Consider the following 23500-nt stretch of genomic DNA (forward strand, 5'->3'; position numbering starts at 1 on the left):
TTTAAAGTTGATAATCCACACCCTCGTAAGAAACAAATTTACCGCTTAGAGTGCACTGTTTTTTATACAGTCCTTTTTGCCTTAGCTTTACAGCATCCATTCAAAATACCCTTTCCGGTTGCTTTGTTCAACTTTCCCATCTCTCCAGTGAGGTTATGTCACATGCATTTGTAACCTAACTAAAATTTATTTTCATAGCCTCCATTACACCCTTGATCATTTGGTTAAGATGATGTGTCTTTCAGGGATTACATCCTGGGATTTCCTGAACATCTCAGGGTTTCCCCCCTCTAAATTGGCACTAACTAAAGTTAATTCTTTAAGGTGTACTATTTTATGGGTTTCTGCAAATGCAGACTCTTGTGTCCCTCACCCCAAAACCATATGTAACAGTTCCATTGTTCTAAAATTAATTCCCCTCCCTCCCTCAACCCCTGGTAACCACTGATCTGTTTTCTATCCCTACAGTTTTGCCTTTTCCATAATATCATAAAAATGGAATAAAACATGTAGCCTGGACTTCTTTCATTTAAAATGTCTTTAAGATTCACCCATGTTACATTCATTCCTTTTTATTGCTAAGTAGGCATTGTATGGATGTATGACGATTTGTTTATTCATTCACTTGACGGACATCTTGGTTGTTTCCAGTTTTTGGTGTAAATAAGTAAGAAAGGAATTGCTGGGTCATGTGATAATTATATGCTTAACTTGAAAATAGGCTGCTATACTGTTTTCACAGAGTGGCAATACTGTTTTGCATTCCCACTGGCAGTGTCTGCGAGTTCCTGTTGAATATTTGGTATGGCCAGTTGGTTTTTAGCCATTCTAATAGGTGTGTAATGGTATCGCATCATAGCTTTAATTTGTATTTACCTAATGACTAATGATGTTGAACGGTCTTTTCATGTTTTTCATCTATATCTTTTTTCTTTTTTTTAACTGATTTTTAGAGAGAGAGAGAGAGAGGAAGGGAAAGGGAGAGAAACATCAGTGAAATAGATCCGCTGCCTCCCGCACACCCCCTACAGGACACAGGACAGAGCCCACAACCTGGCCATGTGCCCTGACTGGCAATCAAGCCAGTGACCTCTTGGTACATGGGACCATGTTCAACCAACTGAGCCACACCTGCCAGGGCTGTATATCTTTGGTGATTGTTTTTCCTTGTAGATTTTTTGCCCTCTTAAAAAAATTGGGTTATTGCCCTGGCTGGTGTGGCTCAGTGGTAGAGCATCGGCCCACCCACTGAAGGGTCCAGTGTTGATTCTGGTCAAGGGCACGTACCTGTATTGCAGGTTCATTCCCTGGCCCCTGCAATGGAAAACATCAATGGGAGAAATATCCTCAGGTGAGGATTAACAACAACAAACATTGGGTTATCTTTTTATTGTTGAGTGTTGTTGTTTTTTAACGTGTGGGTTTTTTTTGTTTTGTTTTGTTTTGTTTTAGAGGGAGAAAGGAAGGGACAGAGATAGATAGAAACATCAATGAGAGAGAAACACATTGATCAGCTGCCTCCTGCAGGCCCCCTACTGGGGGTTGAGCCTGCAACCCAGCATGTGCCCTGACTGGTAATCTAACCATGACCTCTTGGTTCCTAGTTGGATGTTCAACCACGGAGCCACACCGGCCAGGCTATTGTTGAGTTTTAAGAGGCGAGTTTTCTCTTATTGAGCTGGGTAGGACTTCTCTTACAATGCCCAAACGGAGTGATGAGAGAGTACAGACTTGCCTTGTTCCCAAATTTAAGGGCAAAGCATTCAGTCTCTCCCCATTAATTATGTTGGCTAAAGGGTTGCTTGGAGATATATTTATCAGGTTAGGAAAGTTTCCTTCTATTCCTGGTTTGCTGAGGGTTTTTTTTTTTATTATCATGAATGAATGATGAATTTTGTCAGGAATTTTGTGAATATAATGAGATGATATGATTTTTCTTATTTTATTGTCAATATGATGAATTGCACTGATTGGTTTTTAAATACTGAACTAGCCATGAGATGAGCCTCATTTGAGCATGATGTATTATCCTTTTTATATATTGCTGGATTTTAGTGAGTCATTAGGGAAGATCAAATTAAAACCACAATGGGCTATACATTATAGTCCATTAAAATGGCTATAACAAAAAGGACAGATGACAACAATTGTTGGTGAGGATGTGGAGAAATTGGACCCCTCATACATTGCCGGTGGGTATGAAATAAATATGGTGCGGCCACTTTGGAAAACAGCTTGGCAATTCCTCAAAATGCTAAATGTAGACTTACCTTAAGACCCAGAGATTCCACTGCTCGGTATATACCCAAGAGAAATGAAAACATATGTCCACACACAGACTTGTGCACAAATGGGTAGCAGCATTATTCATAATAGCCAAAAAGTTGAAACAACCCAGATGTTCATCAGCTGATGAATGGATGAACAAATGTGGTATATCCACACAATGGAATAACATTCAGCAATAAAAAGGAATACAGCACTGACATGCTCATGGATAAACCAAAAACAAACGTTATACCGAGGGAAAGAAGCTAGTCATTGAATGAGTCATACTCATTGTGTGATTCCATCTATGGGAAATGTCCAGAATAGGCAAATGCATCGAGACAGAGAGATTATTGGTTGCCTCGCACGTGGCTCTTCTTCGGCTAGGTCTTCAGTGTGCGAGTTTGCGTTCCTCTAGCTAAGAGGTTGGGCTGGCTTTAAGACTTGTTGCAGCAGAGGCTGCAAGTTCTGTGAATAGTACCAGTTTGTTTCCCTGCTTGGCTGTAGGTCTTCCCTTTCTCTTGCTCCCCAGAGTCTCTCTCCCAGCTCCCTCCAGGTGTGTTCCACTTTGCACTGCACACTTGCTAGCATTTGTGTTAATGGCGGGCAAGAAGGGCATTTTCTGATGCTCTGATTAACGTCAGTCTTACACAGGCCCTGGGACCCGGGGCTCGAGGGTGTGGCCTTCTTGCCTCTTTTCTAGAAGTGAAGCTGGGCTTAGCATGGATTCCTGCCCTCTCCAGGGGTAGAGAGCGCTGTTATTTTCCTGTTCCCTTTCCCAGCTGCAACGGGTTTCCACCCCTGCCTTCAGGCTATACTTCTCCGCAGTTCTCCTGCAGTTTAATTCTTTGATTTCCTAGCTGTCCACCAGTGCTCTCAGGCTGTAAATTTTGTTGACTCCCACTGAAAAGTAAGGCATTTCCCTCTCCGAGGGGTATCGGCCGATATGGAGTTCCAGCAGTGGCTACTGTTGACCTTCTCTAGCCAGCCCCGCAGGGGAACTTTCTCAAGGTTCTTCCCAGTCTTCCTGATGAGCCTGCGGGGTTCCTGGGTGGGGGGGGGGGGGGGGGACCTAAAAAGGGTTTGAACCTTTCAATGTCTGCAGGTCCCAGGGCTTCCCACTTTCACACTAGCTCACATGCAGCCTTGACCAAGTCATTAAAAAGGCTTAGTCTTCTTGCCTAACTTTGTCCTGGGTAGCGAATGCTCAGGTCCAGTTTCTCCCTGCAGTTGCCTGTCCCCAACTGTCAGCTTTCAGGGTAGCTGTTTGCTCATGACCTCAATTCTCCAACAGGTTCAAGAAGAGTTGTTAGTTGTCTGTTTCTTCAGCTTTTTTCTTGTCGTAAGGGTAAGAGTGATGTGTGGTTTTTTTGTTTGTTTTTTTCAACTATCATTATTAGCTGAAACTGGAAGTCCTGTGGTTTCTTTTGATGAACATAGGCCCTTAATTCTGGTGAAGCCAATTGTGTCTTTTTTCTTGGTTTGTACTTTTCATGTTTTGTTGATTGACAATTGCATATGAATGAGTTATTTTTACAGACACACATATTAAGGCAAAACAAAGTATGCTATAGAAATTTCATGTAAGGTTAGAATATTTGACCCTTGCATTGTGGCTTGGAGTTTCTTTGTGAGAGAATTTTAACTACCAATTTAATTTCTTTGTGAATATAGGACAAGTTATTATTTCTATTTCTTCTTGAGTCATTCTGGTAAGTTGTATTTTTCTTAGGAATTTGTCCATCTCATCTGCTTCAAATTTATCAGCATTTGCTCATAATGGCCAATACTATAAATAACTGTTATTATAGTTCATATTTTGTATTTATGCCTTCTGGGTTATTTTTCCTTTTGATCAATCCCACCAAAGTCTTTACTATTTTATTAGTTATTTAAAATACCAATTTTTGGCTTTGTTGATATTTGCTATTGTCTTTTGGTTTCTATTTCATTGTTTTCTGCTTTTCTCTTTATTATTTCATTCCTACTATTTTTCTTTGGGTTTATGTTGCAGCTTTCATGATCAAGTTGAAGAGTATATAAAGGACCAGACCTGAGCCAGTCCTAAAACAGATATGTGTAAATTACAAGGTGGCCACCCCCTCAGCCTGTCTGTTCCTGCCACATTGCCACCTTCCCTCAACTCATACCTCAAAGTCTCAAAGAAAGGTAGTTCCCGTGATCAGTTGTCTGAGAAGGGAAAAGTTTTGTTGATGTATATAAAAGGCTGGGACCTGGCAAGAGTGGACAGCTGTGGGATAAAGGCCCATTTTAGGAGAGACCCTGAAGGATAGTGTAAAAAGTTCTTCCAATGGGCAGGACTTTGAATAGTACATTTCATGATTTTTTTTTTTTAATTGGAGGTAAGCTACACTGAGGTGAGGATCTGACCAAATTCGTAAGTAATAACTAATGATTTTTGGATAGGTTTTAGGAACTTAGGATAGTGAATGGAGGATCAGTGCAAAGAGGTTTATGGAAGAGTCAGATGGGGGGACTTCTTGGGATAGAACTGGAGTGCGAGGATTTTTTTCTCACTCTCGATAATCAGGTGGACAAGATGACCCATTGTGCCCATCGGTTAGTGTCTTTCTGCATCCACCTAATAATGATTGCTCTGTGGGCTCATGAACAAGTGGCCGTGGTGTAGGGAGGCAGCTAAAACATACACGTCTCGATCTGAGTATGTCTTCCCAGCTGCCATGTTCTGTCAGCAACACTATGCATGGACATATAGAATGCCTTAGTCACCATCATGGTATTCCACAGAGCACACGGCATCACCCGGGAATTCATTCAGGGGAAAATAAGAGCATTAACCTTACATCTCACTATGAATCCTACATGTGGTGACAATAATGTAGCAGTGGGGAATGTGGATGAAACCCAGGGATCCCTGTGGTGCCTCCAGTGTCTCAACATACAGACATAACGGAAAATGGGGAAGCTCGTACTGATGGCATCCCTGAAGACTGAGCTCTCTCATCAGTATCTAGCACTAACGGTGTCAGGGGTACAAACTGAAGCCACCCATGCTCAGTGCTGGTGGAAGTGGTGTCCTCACCAGCCAGATTCAGGAGAAGAGTTCTGGGTGCTGTTTCTGTCTTAAGCCTCATTCTTTAGCCATCTCAAGTGATTTCATTAACTAACTCATTATCTTTTTAATAAATTTATTTTCTGTTTAAAGCAGAGTTGATTTCTAAGAACCCTGGTTTTTATAGTGGAATAAGTGGGGTTGGGGGAGCAGATTAGAAGGTTCAATTGTGTTCCCCCCAAAAGATGTGAGTCCTAACCTCCAATACCTGGTACCTGTGAATGTGACCTTATTTGGAAATAGTCTTTGCAGATGTAATCAAGTTAAGATGGGGTCATACCGGACCTTAAATCCAATGACTGGTATCCTTGTAAGAGCAGAGACCCAGACACACCGGGAAGAAGGCCATGTGATATGAAATCAGAGATTGGAGTGATATAAGCCAAGGAATACCCAAGATGACTTACCAGGAAGAAGCAAAGACTCTCTGCTTGCGCCTTCAGGGGGAGCATGGCCCTGCCGACTACAGATTTTTGGCCTCCAGAACCATGAGAGAACACATTTATGTTGTTTTAAGCCACCTAGTTTGTGGTTTGTGTTACCACAGCCTTGGGAAACTAATGCTTCATTCAAGGTACCCTAAGTCTGTGACAAAGATTCCGTTCTGGGAATCGGATGCATGGCTAGCTGTGTTCTCCATTGTGGTGACTAAACACAGGTCTCAGTTTGCTAGGTCGAGAGGTCGGACACACTGGGCTGCTCTTCCATTTTGGTCCTAAAGGATCCATGATTATTAGCCACTGCCCCTAATTCCCTTCATTAGACTATTCTGATTACCATGATGCTCCTGCTGCCGGTGGGTCTGATACCCACCTTTTTTGTCCTAGAGATGAAGTTCTGCTCTTGTCTCTACTCCCCAGGGAACCCGGTGTCCATTTCCCTGAAATCAACAGCACCTCCCAGTATAACAGCCACAACACTCCCTTAGAACATGCTGCTCTGGTCCCCACAACAATACCCCAAATTTAATAAAATCCAAGACACCATCCTACCTAATAAAATAGTAATATGCAAATTGACCGCACCTTCGCTATGCCCAAGCCACGCCCACCAGCCAATCAGGGCAAGTATGCAAATTACCCAACAAAGATGGCGGTTAGTTTGCATATGCTGAGGGAGGGAGGAGTGAAGACTGAAGACAACTTAGAAGGAAGAGGGAAGAAAAGCGGAAAGCAAGGTGGCTGCCAGAGGGAAAGCCCGGGCGGGGTGGAGCGGGGTGGAGCAGGGCTGAGTGGGGCAGGCGGCAGTGGTCGCAATGGTGGCGGCAGTGGCCGCAGCGGCTGCTTGCAGGATTCTTCCTGCAAATGGGCTACTAGTCTATAATAATAAAAGTATAATATGCTAATTAGACTGGAAGTCTTTCTGGACGTCCTTCTGGACGAAGCCATGGCAGCAGGGGCTGAAGCAGCAGCGGCGGGGGCAGGGGCCAAGCCCCTTGCACGAATTTCGTGCATTGGGCCTCTAGTCAATTATAAAATACACTATTGTTTCATGAGCCACTGGGGGAGGGGCACCGGCAAAGTGTAGTGACCTACAATAATTTATAACACACTCTTATCAGAGACATGAAAAAAATGTGCATCTTAGGACTCATGAAATACAATATTTCTCAAAGCCTTGAGAGGTAGAGGGAGTCATTTGAGCTCTTTCAAGGACCAAAGTTAGAATGAGAGTGACCAGATCATACATGATAATCCACTCTAACACTTCTATTAAGACCTTGGGTTCTTCCTATTCATTTTTTAAAAATTTATTGGGGTGACATTGATTAATAAATGTATACAGGTTTCAGGTACACAGTTCCACAGTACATCATCTGTATGTTGTGCTGTGTGCTTTCCACTCCAAGTCAAGTCTCCATCCGTCACCACCAGTTCCCCATGGTCCACTGCCTCCTCACTCACTGCTGGCTCAGAAGCAGCTGATCCGGGGCAGCACAGCCCACACTGTGCTCCGGCCACAAGGGAGCCGGACTAGCCAATATTGGGCCTGCTCAGCATCTACAATAGGAGACAAAGCCTGCTGCCGTCTGTCCGTCGCACTGTGTGGGGAATTCCCAGATATAGGAAAATGGTAGATTCTGGCTGGCTACAAAGAATGGTGAAGGTCCACTGTACCCTTCCCACCCTTCCTCCCGTCTGCTCAGGACATATTCCCCTTTTCACTTAGCACATCGGCAGGTAGTTGATCTGTCTCCAAAATATAGTCTTGTTCATCTCTTGTGTTAATAACCTAATGCTATTATCCGTTTCCTCTGGATCGCTGTCGTAGCCTGTCTTCCCACTTCCACACTTTCTCCCAATCCATGCAGATTCTCCAAAGCAGCAAGTATGTTTCTTTATAAATCATCCGATAAAACTCCTTTGCTTTAAAGCCTTCGGTGGCTTCTTTTTTAACTTAGAATAAATCTAAAATCCTTATTTGGTCTCTAAGGAGGGTGATCTTATGTCTCATTTTGCTTAGGATATGATTTCTAAGGGAGAGAGCCTCCTTGTATTCTCAGAGATACGCAGCTTGGACAGTAAGTTAGTGTCACTTCACCTAGAAGGCCCTGTGTTTTCTGAGCCCTGTCTCCGGCACCCCCCTCCCCACTAAATGCCACTCGCACTTGTCTTCTCTTCGCTCTTCTCTCTTCTTTTGGAGCCTTTGCAGGTTCTGTTCCTTCCACTGGGCATACTTTTCCTCCCATTTCCCCACACAGCCTTCTCCTTGTTATCCTTCGAGTCTTAGCTTAACACTCACCTCTGAGCTCCTTTCCTTAGAGCTCTAAACAGCTCTGCCGTGTTCTCTGTATCATTTCCTTGTTCATGTCACAAGAACCTGAGGTTCCGAAGTTCTGTCTACTTGTTTCATCGCTGCCTTACTCACTGGAAGGTAAGCTTCCTGAGGCCTGTGTTTTATTCATCGTTGTATCCCAGGGCCGAACAGAGAACCCCTCATTGAAGGGTTCAATAAATAATTTGTTAAACAAGTAGAGGACCTTCATTCCCTGACCCCCTGACAGGGTTAATCTGTGCTAACCAGTCCGAGCACGCTGCACTGTCCCCCGCTTCGCGGTCTCACTGTTACTCTTAAGTAGTAATTCGTTATGTGAGCTCGATTGTCAGCTTCTCCTTCCAGATTGCACCGCCCTGAGAACAGGCCTGTCTCTCTCCTGCTTAGAACAGGGCCGTTCAACAAGCAGGAGTCCTTACAGATGTAAAGGGGTCTCCTCAGGGTCATGTGCCTGGGAGCTGGGGAAGGAGGCCCAGTGACCCCGCAGCCTGGGTCTGTGGGATCGGATTGAAAACTTCGAGGGCCCGTGCATGGGGCCAATGGAGAGGGCAGGGAGTCCACGTCGGGCTCCACGCGCAGCAGGACTAGTAGCTGGCCTCGCCTTTCATTCGGCAGAGTTTCCTTGACTTGGCTTCATTTTCAGTCTCCCCGTGAGAGGCTTCTTGAACCCCAGAAAAATCTGGGCACGTCAAGGGCCAGGCCTTAAGGGAGGCAGATGGCAGAGACACAGCAAGGCCCCTGGATCCTGGGGAAGCTGGGGCAGGGGGCAGAGAACACTGCCAGCTAACACCCTAACTCGTTCTGTGTTGTCCTTGTGAACAGGCACCTCAGCCGCAACCGTACCTGCCGCAACCACAGGCAAGCCAAGCCCGGTTCCAACCACAGCCAGCCAAAGCACAGTTGTAGCACCCAGTGTCCCAGGGGTGACTTCAGCCCCAGCCCCGCAAAGCACAGCGACAGCACCCAGTGGCGGAGATAAAGCAGACTCAGGCGACACTACCACCATTGCGGGTGGCCCAAAGCAGGTGCAAGATTCAGGCCAGACTTCACCTACACCAACGGCTGCCTCGACGACAAAGCCCAAGCCGGAAACCACAAGCGTCCAGAACGAAATGAAAACTACAGCTCAAGCTGGGGCCCCAAGTGGTGTTACTACAAACATCGTGACCACTCAGCAAGGACATCAGGCGACTACTCAACCTCCACATGTGGTTAACACCCCAGACACCACTTCTGCTGCTCCTGCCTTGACCACCTCAAGCACTCAACAACCGACCCCGGGCCCTGGGACGCCGAGTCCCCCAGGGACCTCTCCTGAGGGGCCAACCAAAATGACCACGGCTTCCAAGAGCCCAGGGACCACGCCGACGGGGGATGCAGGCACATCTCAGGGGACACCTACCCCACCAGGTAAGTAATGCCTTTTATTTTCAAGCGAGAAGAAACTTTTATTTATTTTAATTCTCAGACAAGGATATTTTAATTGATTCTTAGAGAGAGAGGAAGGGGAGGGAGGGAGGCAGAGAAAGAGAGAGAGAGAGAGAGAGAGAGAGAGAGAGAGAAGGCCATTGACATGAGAGAGGAACATCAATCAGTTGTCTCCTGTATGCACCCCAATCGGGGATCGAACCTGCCGCCTTTTGGTGTATGCGATGATGCTCTAACCTGCTGAGCCATCTGGCCAGGGCAAGAAGAGACTTAAATACTTAGAATCTATACAGTTGCTCAGCTGGAAGACGGAGATCCATGCTCAGAGTTAAACATTGTTAAAGACACGCCACCTTCACTCAGCCTGGTGCGTCCTGAGCGGCAATGTTGTGCCCCGCCCGGCTGAGACAGACACAAGCCAACTGTCTGCTCGTGGGCGGGACTCGTGAGTGGCAGTGGCGAGGTATTACTAGAAATTCTCCAGAACAGTCTTTCTCCAATGTGTTCAATGGCAGTGTATAAGGAATACATTTTGGTTTTACACCATGATGCAGGACACATACATGTAAAATGCATGTAACACACACATAACTGATGCAAATTTCCACTAATCGGGGCTTATCCTTACCAGACGTGACACACCCTGATATTTCCTATTTCATTCCATTTCCTCTTTCTTTTTAAGTGCTGGTCTTAACCCAGTAAATTAATTTCGGAACTCACTGATGGGTCATGAGCCTCACGGTCATGACCTATGTCAGAGGTATTGCATCAGAACTTCTGAGTGCAGGCCTCAGGCTCTGCCTTTTCAAGCTTCCCCCCGGGGAGTCCAGGTGCATACCGAGGTTACGGACTGCCACGCCGGGAGAGGGTGGTCGAATCCCGCTGTAAGAGCAAGGGCTCTGAGTCGGATGCGCCTGGATTCAAATCCTGGCTCAGCCACTTGTTAGCATACGACATTAGGCAAACCTCCGAGCTGGTTTCCGTGTTTATACAGCAGGGATAATCATGATACCTGCCTCCCAGGGTTGTTGTGAGGGTTAAATAAGTCAGCACCTTTGAAGCCCTTAGGACAGTCCCTCCAGGAAGTCAGCGCCTCTAGTGCATGTGAGCCTTTGCTGCTAATGTCACTGTCATTGTTGTTACTTCTTTCATCTGTTCTCACGCTGGCTCCCCCAGTCCAACCCACCCTGCACCAGGTTGCAGGACGTGCCCTCTGCCTTTTCTTCCTCATGGTTTGCTTACTCCTGCTTGCAGTCCAGGTGGGCTAGAGGGTGGGGGGAGGGGGGATAAGACCAAAGGACCCGAGGAAACGAAGAACAAGAAAGGCTGGCCTTTTCTCTTAAAGGTACCACTCATCTTTCCTCACAAGCTTTGTTTTCCCAATGACAGCCCCACTGGTTACCTCACAAGGAAAACAACCCATCTCCAGCAATGTGCCAGCCATCACGGGGACCCTTTCCTCCGTCGCTGGGACCTCGCCTGGGGCCTCTACGTCTGAGCCCCCGCAGCCGGCAGCACCTTCATCGGGACCCGCGGCCACGTCTCCTGTGGGACCCCCAGGCTCCAGCCCTCCCCTGGCTCCAACTGCCCCCCAAGACTCCAACATCCCTTCTTCCCCCTCAGCTCCTGGGCATGGCAGGGTACGTCCAGCAGGGATGGGCCGCCGAGAGCCCAGACCCGGGTGGGGAGAAGGGGCTCTCTCCGAGAAGAGCATTTCTCTCCTTCCCTTCAGCCCCGGGCCCCGGGCGAGGGCAGCAGGAGCAGCCGTCCAGTGGCCCTGCTCCCGCCTGGCTTGGCTAGGCGCAGGCTTGGACGGGCGGGACACATCTGGCTCTGACTCTCTGGCCCATCCACACTCCTGGTGCCAGGAACCCCTTTGTCTCACCCACCCAGGGGGAGGAGGGGAGGAGTCAAATAAGGGTTTGAGAGAGGTCCTGTCCGTCTCAGCCTGAACCTTAATCCAGTGGCTTTTTACAGGTAACATGTGAGCCTCCGGAAAAGCTGAATGAGAAGATGCTCATCCTGAACCTCACGAAAACCAGCCTCTGTGTGAGTGCCTCGCTAACCCGAGCCCCGCCCCGATCCTCACCCCAAATGCAGCAGCAGCAGCAGGGTTAAGGAAGGTGGGAATGAGGAAGCATTCCTTCAGAAAGGGGGCTGAGATGTGTTCACTTTCCTGGCCTGGTTTTGTCCTATTAGGAAGTAGCCCCGTCCCGTCTTATAGAGGGAGGAAGTGGGGTTCAGGTGCCGCTATGTGAAGCCCCACCCCCAGGGCAGCGGCAGGGCCAGGAGCACCCGGCGTCCTGGGCTTTCACTGCGCAACTATTCACATGCTGTGAGCATCATCGGGAGAGCCCAGTCCTAGTTCTTGTTTGCCTCTAGCTCAGGGCGACGTTTAGCCCATCTCTGTGGGCCTCGGAGGCCTTGAGTCAAAATGAGAAGCTTAGTCTGCTAACCCGCCCTGTTCTTACCGTCTCGTTTTCTGTTTCCTGGGCCCTGGCCTCACAAAAACCAGAGAGAATCTTCCTTTAACCTGAGGAGTCAGAGCTCCTGAGCATCAGAGAGCCGTTGCCAAGTTGTTCTCCCAGGCGGAGGGGTGCGAGTGTGTGCACTGGGTGGGGTGGCCTGAAAGCCAGAGTGTAGCCTCGTGTGGGTGTTAGTTACTCAGTACATAAGTGGCTGAGCCCTGCGAGTGCTGGTGATGGGTGGCTCCCTGCTGCCCTCTCCTGGTCAGTGCTTGTTTTTGCAAACACCCCTAGGAACAAGACTAGAACAGGTTTCTCAAGAATGGAGAACTTGGGTTCGTAGCACTTCAGTGCCGCCTGTATTTTCTGCAGTTGTTTCCTTTTGGGTGCCCATTTTGCTGGCATTTTCCAAGCGAATTTTATTTACAAAACCACACGTTTAGACGAGAGTTTTGAAAGGGGAGCAGTGTTCCCCTGAGGTTGGGCTTCCTGGACCAGGCAGGAATCTCAGTGTTGTCAGGCTGTCACTGGGTGTGGGAAGCATTTCCCCCCGTTGCTATGAAAGGCAGGAGGGAAGCCCTGGATCCTCACCTGGTGTCAGGCCGGGAATTAGTAAGCCTAAGAAATGCCAGGTCAAAACCCAGCAGTTGGTTTGGGGGGGTCCTGAGGTAAGACAAACCAATAGTCCTTTCTTCATCTTGGTTCCTATTCCAAAATCAGGTCAGAGAAACACCAGCTCGGTGCCTCTGGATGGCATGGCAGGACTGGGCAAAAGCTGCCACACTTCGCTTTTTCACCCTCTGCCCTAAGGCCACGCCAGTCAGGCTCTGTCTGCCTAGAAATATAGAAAACCCCCTTCCAAGATGTCCCCTTCTGCATCTTCAAGATACTCCCCAGTCTCCTGTTCAGTGACGGCCCCGCCTTTCATGCTGTCAGCCTGCTTATGGTTTCAGAGGGTCTAGGGCAGTGATGGCGAACCTATGACACGTGTGTCAGCACTGACACGAGTAGCCATTTCTGATGACACGCAGCCGCTGAGGTTTATTAAATACAATTATATATAACAATTATACATTTATGTTATTTAAACTATAAATATCGCAAAATAATGTTTTTTCCTCAAAGTGACACACTACCCGAGTTATGCTCAGTTTTTTGGCGAAGTTTGACACACCAAGCTCAAAAGGTTGCCCATCACTGGTCTAGGGAATAGGCACATGTTTCAATTCTGGGATAGATAACCTTGAACCTCATGAGAGCTATGGCTTCCTCTGCTGAGGTCTCTGAACTGGGCTGCAAGGCTGGAGAGAGGCTCAGAGAGAACTGGTCTTTCCCACTGGGGGTGGAGTGGCTGTACCTCCTCCTGCCCCTTCTAAGGAGAGAGATGATGAAGGGCATTAGGGTGAAAGGCCTTGTTCCACATGGACAAGATAAACAGGGGGGCGGGGGGGCGGGGACTGGCGGCAGAGAGGTGCACGGGGCGTGGAGGGCAGGGTCAGTCCTGCAGAGCAGCACAGATCTCTTAGCTCCTGGCCGGCCTGGGAACGGCCCCAGTCGAGGCTGGAGAGGGAAACAGGTTGGTTTCCAGCAGCACTCTCTCAGCCGTGCTTCCGAAGGGCAGCCCCACAGCCTAGGCTGCGTAGACTCCCTGAGGAATCACCTGTGGTCTCCCACTCCAGGCGGGGGACCCCAAGAACCCTCTGGATGACAAGCTGGTCACCCTTCTGTGCCGAGCAGCAAAGGCCAACTTCAACCCAAGTCAAGACCAGTGCCATATACGCTTGGTGCCTGATCCAGAAACCCAGGCCGTGGCCATCAAAGAAATCTCTATCCTGAGTGAGTTGGGGGCAAAGAGGGGCTGAGCCCTTTGTGGGCTGGGGCTGGGGCGGGAGGGGTGACAGCTCAGGAGACCTAGAGTTGGGTCAGGGCCGGTGCTCCCTCAGTTCCCTAAGAATCGTCAAGCCGTCCCCCTCCCAGGCCGCGCCAGAGGCCCCCTCCCAGGCTGCTCAGGAGGTGGGGATACAGCATGTCCTCCTGTTGGGGCCCCGCCTGTCCCTCACCAGATCACTGAGCCAGACCCCTGAGGCAGTGTCTCTCCCTCCCCGCAGCTAACCTCCTGCCCGAGGACCTCTATGAGCCGCTGAAAGACAAATGGGATGACCTGAAGGAGGTAAGGGGCATCTCCCACGTGCTGGGACCCAGGGGTCAGGAGCCTATCCCTCGGAAGTCCCCAGGTACTTTGCTCCACAGCATCTCTCATTGTAGAGGCACCTCTAACTTGCAAGCATCTAGCAGACAGGAGGGTGAGAGAGGGGACAGCAGGGGGTGTCCTAGGCCCCACCACACCCTCAGCAGACCTCCTGCATGAGTGGGAATTCAGAGCGAGGGGGCCTGGCACGTGTTTTCTGCCATACATGCCTTCCCCTCTCCTGGCCAGGTGGGCGTCAGTAACATGCAGCTGGGGGGCCAAGGACCGCCGGAGGAGACCGAGGACCGGTTCAGCATGCCCCTCATCATCACCATCGTCTGCATGGCATCCTTCCTGCTCCTCGTGGCAGCCCTGTATGGCTGCTGCCACCAGCGCCTCTCTCAGAGGAAGGACCAGGTGAGCACTCGCCACCCTTAGCCAGGGACTCTCTCCCCACTGTTCCCGTGGAGGGGTCAGTGAGTGGGCCGGGGACCCTGGCAGACACCCCCCTTCTAGGAGATGGACTCGTTCACGGACAGTTAAAGCGGCAGCGTGGTGGGAGGGAAGAACGTGGGCTTTGGCGTCGGAAAGATTTGGTTTAAGCGCTCGCTCTGTCTCTTGTCTGTGTGACCTTGAGCAAGTCATACAGTCTGAGCACCAGGTTTCTCATCTGCATGATGGGGAGAAGATCCACCTTGCCGAGCTGCTCTGAGGAGTCCCTGAAGTCGGTGGGTGTAGGCACGCCTTTTGAGCCAGTTCTTCCACTCACCTCACTGGGGTTCCCATCATTCCGCTTCCACCCAGACCCTGGTTCGCAGCCCTGGCTGCGCACTGGGCGAGCTTTAAAACGATTCCCATGCCTACGCGGCATTTGAAACAGAATCTCTGGATCAGTGTATTTGCTAAAAGCTCCCCAGGTGACTCCACTGTGCACCCAGGGTGTGTCTCAGGTGAAACGGAGAAAGCTCTGGCTCCAGACGGCCACGGTCTACAGCAGAGGTGGCTGTACGCTCTGCTGGGCCCGTCTGGCTCCGCCTAGAGAGGCCCTCCGCACCCGTCTGAATAAGGTGTCCCCTTCCCAGTTCAGTACAGTGGGGTGAGGCAGGCGCCTGGAGAGTACGGTTCGTGGGGAGGGAACGGAGGAGAGAGCTTGGAGGACTTTGGAGAAGGAAGTCCATTTCCACTCACACAAGTCACCAGGGCGAAGGCGAGGTGAGCTGGGAACTTGAGGACGCCCTTGTCTCCAGCTAGCCCGGAGGCAGGCCAGTCGTCAGGGTGGACTCCAAGAGCACTTACTGCTCACACTGGCCAAATGGCGGTTCCTGGATTATAGGGGTACCTGTGTTACATTAAAGGTAGTAGCCCCCACAGATTACCTTTCTTCTCCACTCCTCTTCCCCACTCCAGCAACGACTCACAGAGGAGCTGCAGACAGTGGAGAATGGTTACCATGACAACCCAACACTGGAAGTGATGGAGACCTCATCAGAGATGCAGGAGAAAAAGGTGGTCAACCTTAATGGGGAGCTGGGGGACAGCTGGATCGTCCCCCTGGACAACCTGATCAAGGATGACCTGGACGAGGAGGAGGACACACACCTCTAATCAGGTCTGCCGGCGCCGCCGACAGGGCACAGAGCTCCAGACTGAACCACCTCAAGTGCCAACTGGACAGGGGAGGAAAGTCCTCCCCACGTGAGGGAAAGACGGGGGTGGGGGGGATGCGCAGACTCAGAGGGACCCGCCCTCCAGTCCCCACAGGGCCTTAATATTTCCCTTTTCAAGCTGAACAAATCACATTCTGTCTAGATTCCTCTTGTAAAATAACCCACTAGTGCCTGAGCTCAGTGCTGCTGGAAGACGAGGAAGAGAAATAAAAAGCAAGAGCCATATGAGGGACCTTAGGGATCATCTGGTAGAATCCCTTCGCTTCGCAGACGAGATGACGGAGGCCTACGGAGGGTAAGGTCAAGATCACACAGCCGCTTGGTGACAGAGTCAGGATGAAAACAGACTCCTTCAGATCAGTGCTCATCCCCACCTTGCCACCTGCTCGGATCACCGGCGCCCTCCCTCCGGAGCTGCCCTGGGCAGGGGTGAGGCGGCAGTCTATGGATGGATGGGGCAGAAGGGAGAGCGGGGCCAGGTCCCGTCTCAGTGGGATCTGATTACTTGAAAGTCTGGGCCCCAAGGTCAGCGTCCTACCCCAGCCTCGTCGGTCAGTGTTCCCATCCCCTTTGCTCTTCCCCTCCCTTCACTCAATTTTTATTCCCACTCCGCCTTGGTGCCCTGGGACTCACAGGTCACTCGTGACCTTGAACCCCTTTTCTGAATTCTGGTTTCTTGGCCTTTGCTTAGGAGGTTGGGACGTAACCCACGCAGGACTCCCAGTGTGAACGAGGTCAGCTAAGGGTCTGTCTGCAGTGAGCAGCAGGGGGCGCCCTTCCTCCCGGGTGGGTCCTGCCCATCACCACAGGCTCCTCTGTTCCTTTGGCCTCCCATTTCCACCGGGGACTTCAATCCACAGCAGCTACTGAAGGCAAAGTGTTCCTAGTTTGTTGTTTACTGCTCATCAGATGGGGTGAGACCCAAGCTAGGGACCCCCTTCCCCCGAGATCCAGTGTGAATGAGCAGCTTCAGGAAGGACCTCCCCGGTCCCCAGCCAGCAGAGAGGTGTCCTAAAGAGACAATCGGGTGAAACAGCCACGAAGGGTGGGCTTTCTCTCTCTGTCATAGGAAACTCAGGGACTTTTCAAGTTGCTGAGCGTTTTGTTGTTTTGATGTATCTGTTTGTTTGATTTTCAATCCAGCCCTCTACTGCCCAAGGCCAAAGCTCAATTTATAGGGAGACTCTCAGGCAGGTAATCTCACCGACTGCGAGTCTCCTGAGCCCCAGGGGATGAGCGGTGAGCGTTTTAAGGTGCGCACGGGGCAGCCTGGGAGACCGGGCGTCTGTCTCTTCCCAGCAGCCTTGCTGTTCTGCCTAGGAACCGTGTCCTCTTCTCGGGTCCTGGGGGGCTGCCCAGGTGTCCTGCAGTTGTTGGTGGCATCTCAGGGAAACCAAATATTTCTCACTGGAGGGATGTTGGGGGAGCTCAGCAGTTAGTGCCGTGGAGACGGCACCTGAGGACTGGGCAGAGTGAGGCTTAATCTGACTTTCCGAGAAGAGAACCCTGTGTGGAGTTTTGCACTTTGCCCAAGGTCTCTTGTTCCTGGGCCTCAATTCCCTGGAAGCAACCAGGAAGGTGGGCAGAACTGCTCAGGAGAACGAGAAAAAGCCAGAACTCCAGAACCTAGAGGCAGGCCCTGCCATGGCTCTGATGAAGTCGGCTCTCTGCGTTGGGATAGGTTCTTTGTTTTAAAGGGTAAGAGCTGAGGGGGAAGCTCTATGTCCTTCCCTGGCTGCCCGATTCCTTCTTCATAGCCTTTAGCCCTTTGGCCTTGGGGTTCAAGTTGGGGCCCCAATGGCTTTCCCAAGAGCTAGAGAGATGCGAGGCCAACAAGGATCCAAAACCATCTGCCCTGATCTCCTCTAGTGTGTGGAGTCGGCAGGAGGGAGAACGATGCCAGTTTGGGGAAATGAGGAAATCTTGTCACGCTGGGAAAAGACGTTTGCTTCCTTTCTGCCCCAGTGGGTTTGTCGTGGCCACTGGGGGAGGGGCCAGGGCTCTCCTCCTTTGCCATTCTGGGTCATGTTTCCCAGACAGAGCGAGCAAATATGTCTGAAAATTGGCCAAAGCCACTCCCCCCAGGCCTGGGCGGGGGTGGTGGGGGTTAAGGGGGGGAGCGATGAAGCTTAGCAAAGCTTGGTCAAGAGGAATGACTGGCTCTGCCCAAGGAGATACCTAAGAAGCTTTGGGCTGGGCTGGAGGCTCCTTCGTTTGGTGCATCCAAAGTGTGTTTCTCTAGCCTTTGGGGCAACTTCCGAGTCCAATCCCTTGCCTTGGCTTGCTCTTGCCACTAGACATCTATGTCAAGGCCACACGGCCGCGCACCTGTAAAGGCCTTCCCGCCTCTTCCTGGGTTCTAACTGCTGTCGGGGAGCCAGGTCCCGGGCTGAGGAGAGGGGCACGCCAGGAACACAGCCGACTGTAAACAGGTTGTGCCCACAGAGAGGTTACAGATGCTCTCCTGCAGTGACACACTGGGTCCCCTAAGCCAGTGGTCAGCAAACTGCGGCTCGTGAGCCGCAGTTTGCCGCTCTGTTGACTAATGAGTTTGCCGACCACTGCCCTAAGCCACGTAAAAGGCCAGAAGCTGTGAATCTGACGACTGAACAAATCCCGTGGGAAGTGTGCTTGCCACGAGAAAGAGAAGCCGCAAAGCTTTGGAAGGACGAACAGAATATTCTGGAATCGTGAGAGAGAATACGGGTTTAATCTAGACAGATTCCTTTCCCCCCTCTTGACAAGGAAAGCTAGCAGAAAGTTTATTTAAACTATTTCTGAGCTTTATCCTTTTGGACAATATGCTGGAGAAACTTTGAGAAACGAGTTCAAGCTGATACATCTATAGATATTTTGGTAATGTATATAAAATAGCCACGTTAATATTCACCCAGCACTGTTTTAAGTGAGTATTCTTTGGAAAAACATTTGTAAGAGAGATGGCTTTTTTCTCTGCACAGGAATGTAAACGTCTATTTTACTAGAAATGATGTTTCTTGAATGAAAAGTGTAAGACAGGCTGATGACACAGTGTTTGTCTGGCATTGGGCATTTTAATTTGGAAATCGATCCTCACTCTCCCCACAGTCCACCCTGTACGGCGAGGGCTGCCGTCAGCATGTACTGTCTGGAAAGTGACAGTCACAGGAAGGGGGTTGTAGAGACCTAGTCTAATCTTTTTTTAATCTTAAACAGAAAACCTGGAGCCCAGAAAGATAAAGTGACCTGGCCCAAGTCACATAGTTAGTGACAGAAACAGGATTAAAACCTGTGTTGGAAGCCTGCCCAGTGCTCTGTGCCCCAGAGAGAACCCCTAAATTCAGGACTGCTAATCGAGCACAGGCCACCCCCGTGACAAAGGGCAGAATTCCCTTCTCCATCCTGCCCTGCAGCAAGGCAGCAGCAATAGGAACTTACTGTTCTTCTACACTTTCTCCTAGTTATTCAGGTCTAAGACTTAAATGAACAATTCTTTTGTCAAGAAAACAGCTTTGAGTGAGCTGTTACGTATGCATCTGCTACTAGCGGACCACGGATCAAAGGGAACAAGATGAGGAAAGGCCGATTCACTCAGGCCTGGTGCAAACCCAACACTGAGGGAGAAGAGGGGGTCGCTATTGGATGTGGGTCTCTCTGTTGTTAGTGGATGTTAAACCGTTTGCCCAGGGGGCTGTCTTGGTGGACAGGGGTCTGAAGTACACTGGAATTTACTGAGAAACTTCTTTGTAAAGGCTATACTTAATTATTGCCATTTTCTTACAAAAATATATTTTTGAAAACTGTATACTGTCCATTAAAGTGCTTTTGTGTAAGCTGGTCTGGTCCCAGTGTTGTGCTCTGATTGGCTTGCGTTCTTCACTAGCGCACCTGCTGCGAGCCCAGAGAGAGGAGGGAGCTGACAGGAAGGAAGAGGGAAGCGGCGGGGTCCTGGAGGTGACGGGGCCTCCGGGTTACCTCAGGCTGCTCCAGTCTCAGAACGAAAGGCCACTGCCCCTCACAACACTGCTTTATCCCTTTCACCTCTTCCCCCTGCTTCTGCGTCACACAATTGTCAACCACCAGGCACCACACCCTGATCAGGTATGAAAACGCCGATGGAGGCAAATATTTTAAAAAAATAAATGCAGGTTCTGTCCTGGCCCCGTTCCTCCCACAAAAGGATCTGTTTACTCGTCACAAGAAGCCTCTGCCTGTCCTTCATCACTCGAAGATGCCTCGATTCTCTTCCTCTAGGTGGTGTGACCTACCTGTGTGTCCGCACGGAAGGGAAGAACCATCAGTGCCAGTGTCCAGAGGGGAACGTGGATCTGGTCCACGTTCATACTTGCTACACAATCTCTTCTATTTGCCTGACATCTTACAGTTTACAAACATTTTTACATATCTTACTTAGGAACTATCAGCGCTACCAAAAGGGATGTTAGGTACAGAGATGATGGATTCTCTCTGACATTTCACAGGCAGCTATTTAAATGGCAGGGCTAGGCCTTGGATCTACAACTTTTCTCTCAGTCCTACATTCTTTTTTCTTAATATCACATTAATGCTTGAGCTCCAACATCAGAGTGTATTTCTAGAATGCAGCCACTGTTACAATATGATTTTATGTGGGAGTTCTGAGAGGCAGTCATCACCCTTACCGGTGGACCAGAGTTGGGCCAGGGGTCTTCTGAGGTTAACTTCAAGAGTGTGCCAAGGATACAGAAAGGAATACAAGTACCAGGAACTCGGCAGGCCCCTGGGCCATGCTGGAGGCACACTGTTCTGAGAAGAGAATGACTCATAGTTTATTGTTGGCTACAAATTAGACCTCAGACTCCATTCTCTTCCTCTCTGCCCTGCCAACCCAGAGCCACTCTCAGTTATCATTTTTTATTTGTTATGCCTCTTGGTCACTCAGTCTCCCCCATCCTTTCTTCTGGACCACAAGGGAAAGAGCGAAGAATAGGACTGGCTATTATAGTTAACACTAGTGATGAATACTGAGATAGCTTGAATTTTTCAAGGACCTTGGCATGTTGTAGAGTAAGAAGTCAATGGGATCCTGGCAAACAAGATCTGCTGCCAACATTTACTTAAGAGATGAGAAAGTGAGGCAGAGACGTTGAGACTATGCCCGATCTGGAAATAAACCTCGTTGCTGACTCCTGCCCTGGGCTACCCCATTCCCATAGCCCATGTTCAGAGGGCAGCTGTACATTCTATGCAACAGACCTTGCCAGTGTCCCAATCTCCCCTCTTCGGGTCTGCCAACCATCAGAATTTAGCAGCACAGCAGTAGACAGGCCACCTCTACCTACAGCTTGTCTCTCTTCCCTGGAAAAATATTTCTAGATGGAACTGATGGCTTTGCTTTTTCCAAGTGGAAGCCGAGGAAGTCCCTGTGAACATGAGAAGCTTCAGAGTAACAACGACGGGCTAGTCCAAGCACCATGCTCCTGCCCACCTTCCCTATGCCACAGAAAGCCTGTCTCCCCTCTTCCTTCTCTCCTTCCAAGATGTGTAAGAGGAAAGGAGAATGTGTGGTGCTGAAGAAAAGCAGGAATGTAACCAACTAGTATTTAAGGCTATGCCAAGACTCACCTGGGCTTCAGGATAGCTATCAGTTAGCCTTTCACACTACACCCTCCAAATCAGAAGGGTTAGTGGTAAAAAAAAAATACTGCCTTCATCTACAGAAAAAAAAAATTCAAATTCCTATGAACTCTGGCTGTACGGGCACACACTGGCATTTCCCTAGTAGATGCTTGATCGGCTCCTCAGGTAACCAGAAGCTCCTGAGGTAGCCCAGGTAGGTCTCCACACTCAAGGTGGGAACAGCTGGTATCGCATGGAATTCAACACTAAGCCCTCTTTGCTTATTGCTGACTTCCCACCAAAAGACAAATGTATTGAGGGAGAGGAGACTGTATCCCACATTTCCATCCTTTTGAGTTAGTTCTCTGGATTAACCAAGGAAAGACCAATTCCTTGCCTGATCACTTCAGGTTTTCCTGTTTTGAAAACAAATATCACCTACAACCCATGCTCAAAGCACACTCAAGAAATGGAAGTGATAAAGCAAGATGGATTTGATTTGTAAATTGAGGAAATATAATTATTTTGAGTAAAATCAGTTGACCAACTAATTCATTGCAAAATGTAGGACGACTAAGCCAAGAAAATGTCAAACAGATCAGATGTAAAGGGCCAAGTGCAGGTCTTTGTTCTTGAGATCCATTTCTTTGGCATAACTCTGAGTTTATTTTTTTCAAGGCTCAAACGCTTTCACTGTGGACAGGGATCCAGAAGTTTTCCAAACTTTGCAACACTTTCAGCTCTGGGGTTCTCTTTTGTTACTACTATCTTTTCTACCATAAGTTTTCTATTTCAAATCAGTTTTTTCTTCCAGTTCCTAACCTATACTTGTGTTTCCCTTAAAGAAATATATAAAACAGATAAAACTGAACGGGTCATTAACAGATAAAAAAAACCTCACTTCATGAATTTACAGTTCTTTAAAAATGAAAACCTCCCCAGAAACTTCGTGCCAAAGGCCCTTCTACACTGTGTATCATTTTCCTCTTGGGAAGCCTGAATAAAACCTTTTTGAGGAAAAAAATGTAACAACTGCAAAGTACATAAACATTTTACAAGTTGACTTCAAAAGTAGTCTTAGCAAACAAGAGACAACTTGTAGTGTCCATATATAACTTTTTATTAAGAAAATGAACAAAATACATTCTTTTTCCATATGTACATTACATACAACAATTCTACAATTGCCATTGTTCAGCAGATCACTATGCACAAAGCAGTGTTGAGAACATTCATCAAACCTGGGTCAGAAGATTACTGAACCAAAGAACGAAGCCTACAATGTCCACACAGATGGAGCGACAGGATCACGACGGGAACGGGAGACTGCAGAACACTCACACGGCGCAACAGTGACAGAACAAGGCCGACGCTGGAAGAGCTCTGATGCCCCAAAGCACTTCTGGGTAACAGCCACAACTAGCTCGCCCTGCTGTTCCTCAGCTCCCTCGTGATTCCCATTTCTGGTTTAGGGACCTCAGGATACAGCCCTAAGCCCCCACGTGCCACCAAAGAGGGTGAACAAGAGTGGAGCCCTGACAGGCGGCAGTTATCGCCTTCACCCGCTAAGAAAAGGAGTCTCAAATGAAATACAAAACTTCCGAATCTTAGCTGTGAGCAAAGAAATACACTTTTTGAAGAGACACCTGCTTATGCATGATTAAGGGCACGCTTGTTTCAAGGACTCCTCATTTACACTTATGTTCCTTTTGCCTGTTTTCCTTTTGCTTTGCTTTTCCTTTGGCTTTTGAGAAGTACATCCTTTTTGGGTGCGAGTTTAACTATGGTCCTATTAAAAAATACATGGAAACAGAAAGCTCTTCGTGGGTGTGAAGATGCCCCAATGTCCATAATGGTGCACAAAGAGCTGAAGAATCGGAATGAATCTTAGAAGTTCCCAATGACCTGAACAAGGCAGCTCTCTACAGCTTCTGGGTAACACTTACACCCATAATTTAGGTTTAAAAGATACATATCAACAGAATTGTTTCCAGACTGTCTAGAAAAGGACAATGTTTAAAGGAATAGAAGAGTA

The 23500-nt window shown here is 48.9% G+C and overlaps 1 protein-coding gene across 1 annotated transcript in view; it reads left to right on the forward strand.

Moving 5' to 3' along the window:
- Positions 1 to 19705, forward strand: part of PODXL (podocalyxin like) — a 45516-nt gene extending 25811 nt beyond the window's left edge. Inside the window, exons 2-8 of the mRNA XM_079786814.1 lie at positions 8960 to 9547; positions 10958 to 11208; positions 11546 to 11617; positions 13713 to 13869; positions 14142 to 14203; positions 14471 to 14638; positions 15629 to 19705. Of these exons, the coding sequence (XP_079642940.1) occupies positions 8960 to 9547; positions 10958 to 11208; positions 11546 to 11617; positions 13713 to 13869; positions 14142 to 14203; positions 14471 to 14638; positions 15629 to 15826 (1496 nt within the window). The 3' untranslated portion in view covers positions 15827 to 19705. The remainder of the gene's footprint in view (positions 1 to 8959; positions 9548 to 10957; positions 11209 to 11545; positions 11618 to 13712; positions 13870 to 14141; positions 14204 to 14470; positions 14639 to 15628) is intronic.
- Positions 19706 to 23500: the final 3795 nt, after the last annotated feature.

The sequence above is a fragment of the Cnephaeus nilssonii genome, assembly GCF_951640355.1.
Source record: "Cnephaeus nilssonii genome assembly, chromosome: 12".
Taxonomy (NCBI): Eukaryota; Metazoa; Chordata; class Mammalia; order Chiroptera; family Vespertilionidae; genus Cnephaeus; species Cnephaeus nilssonii.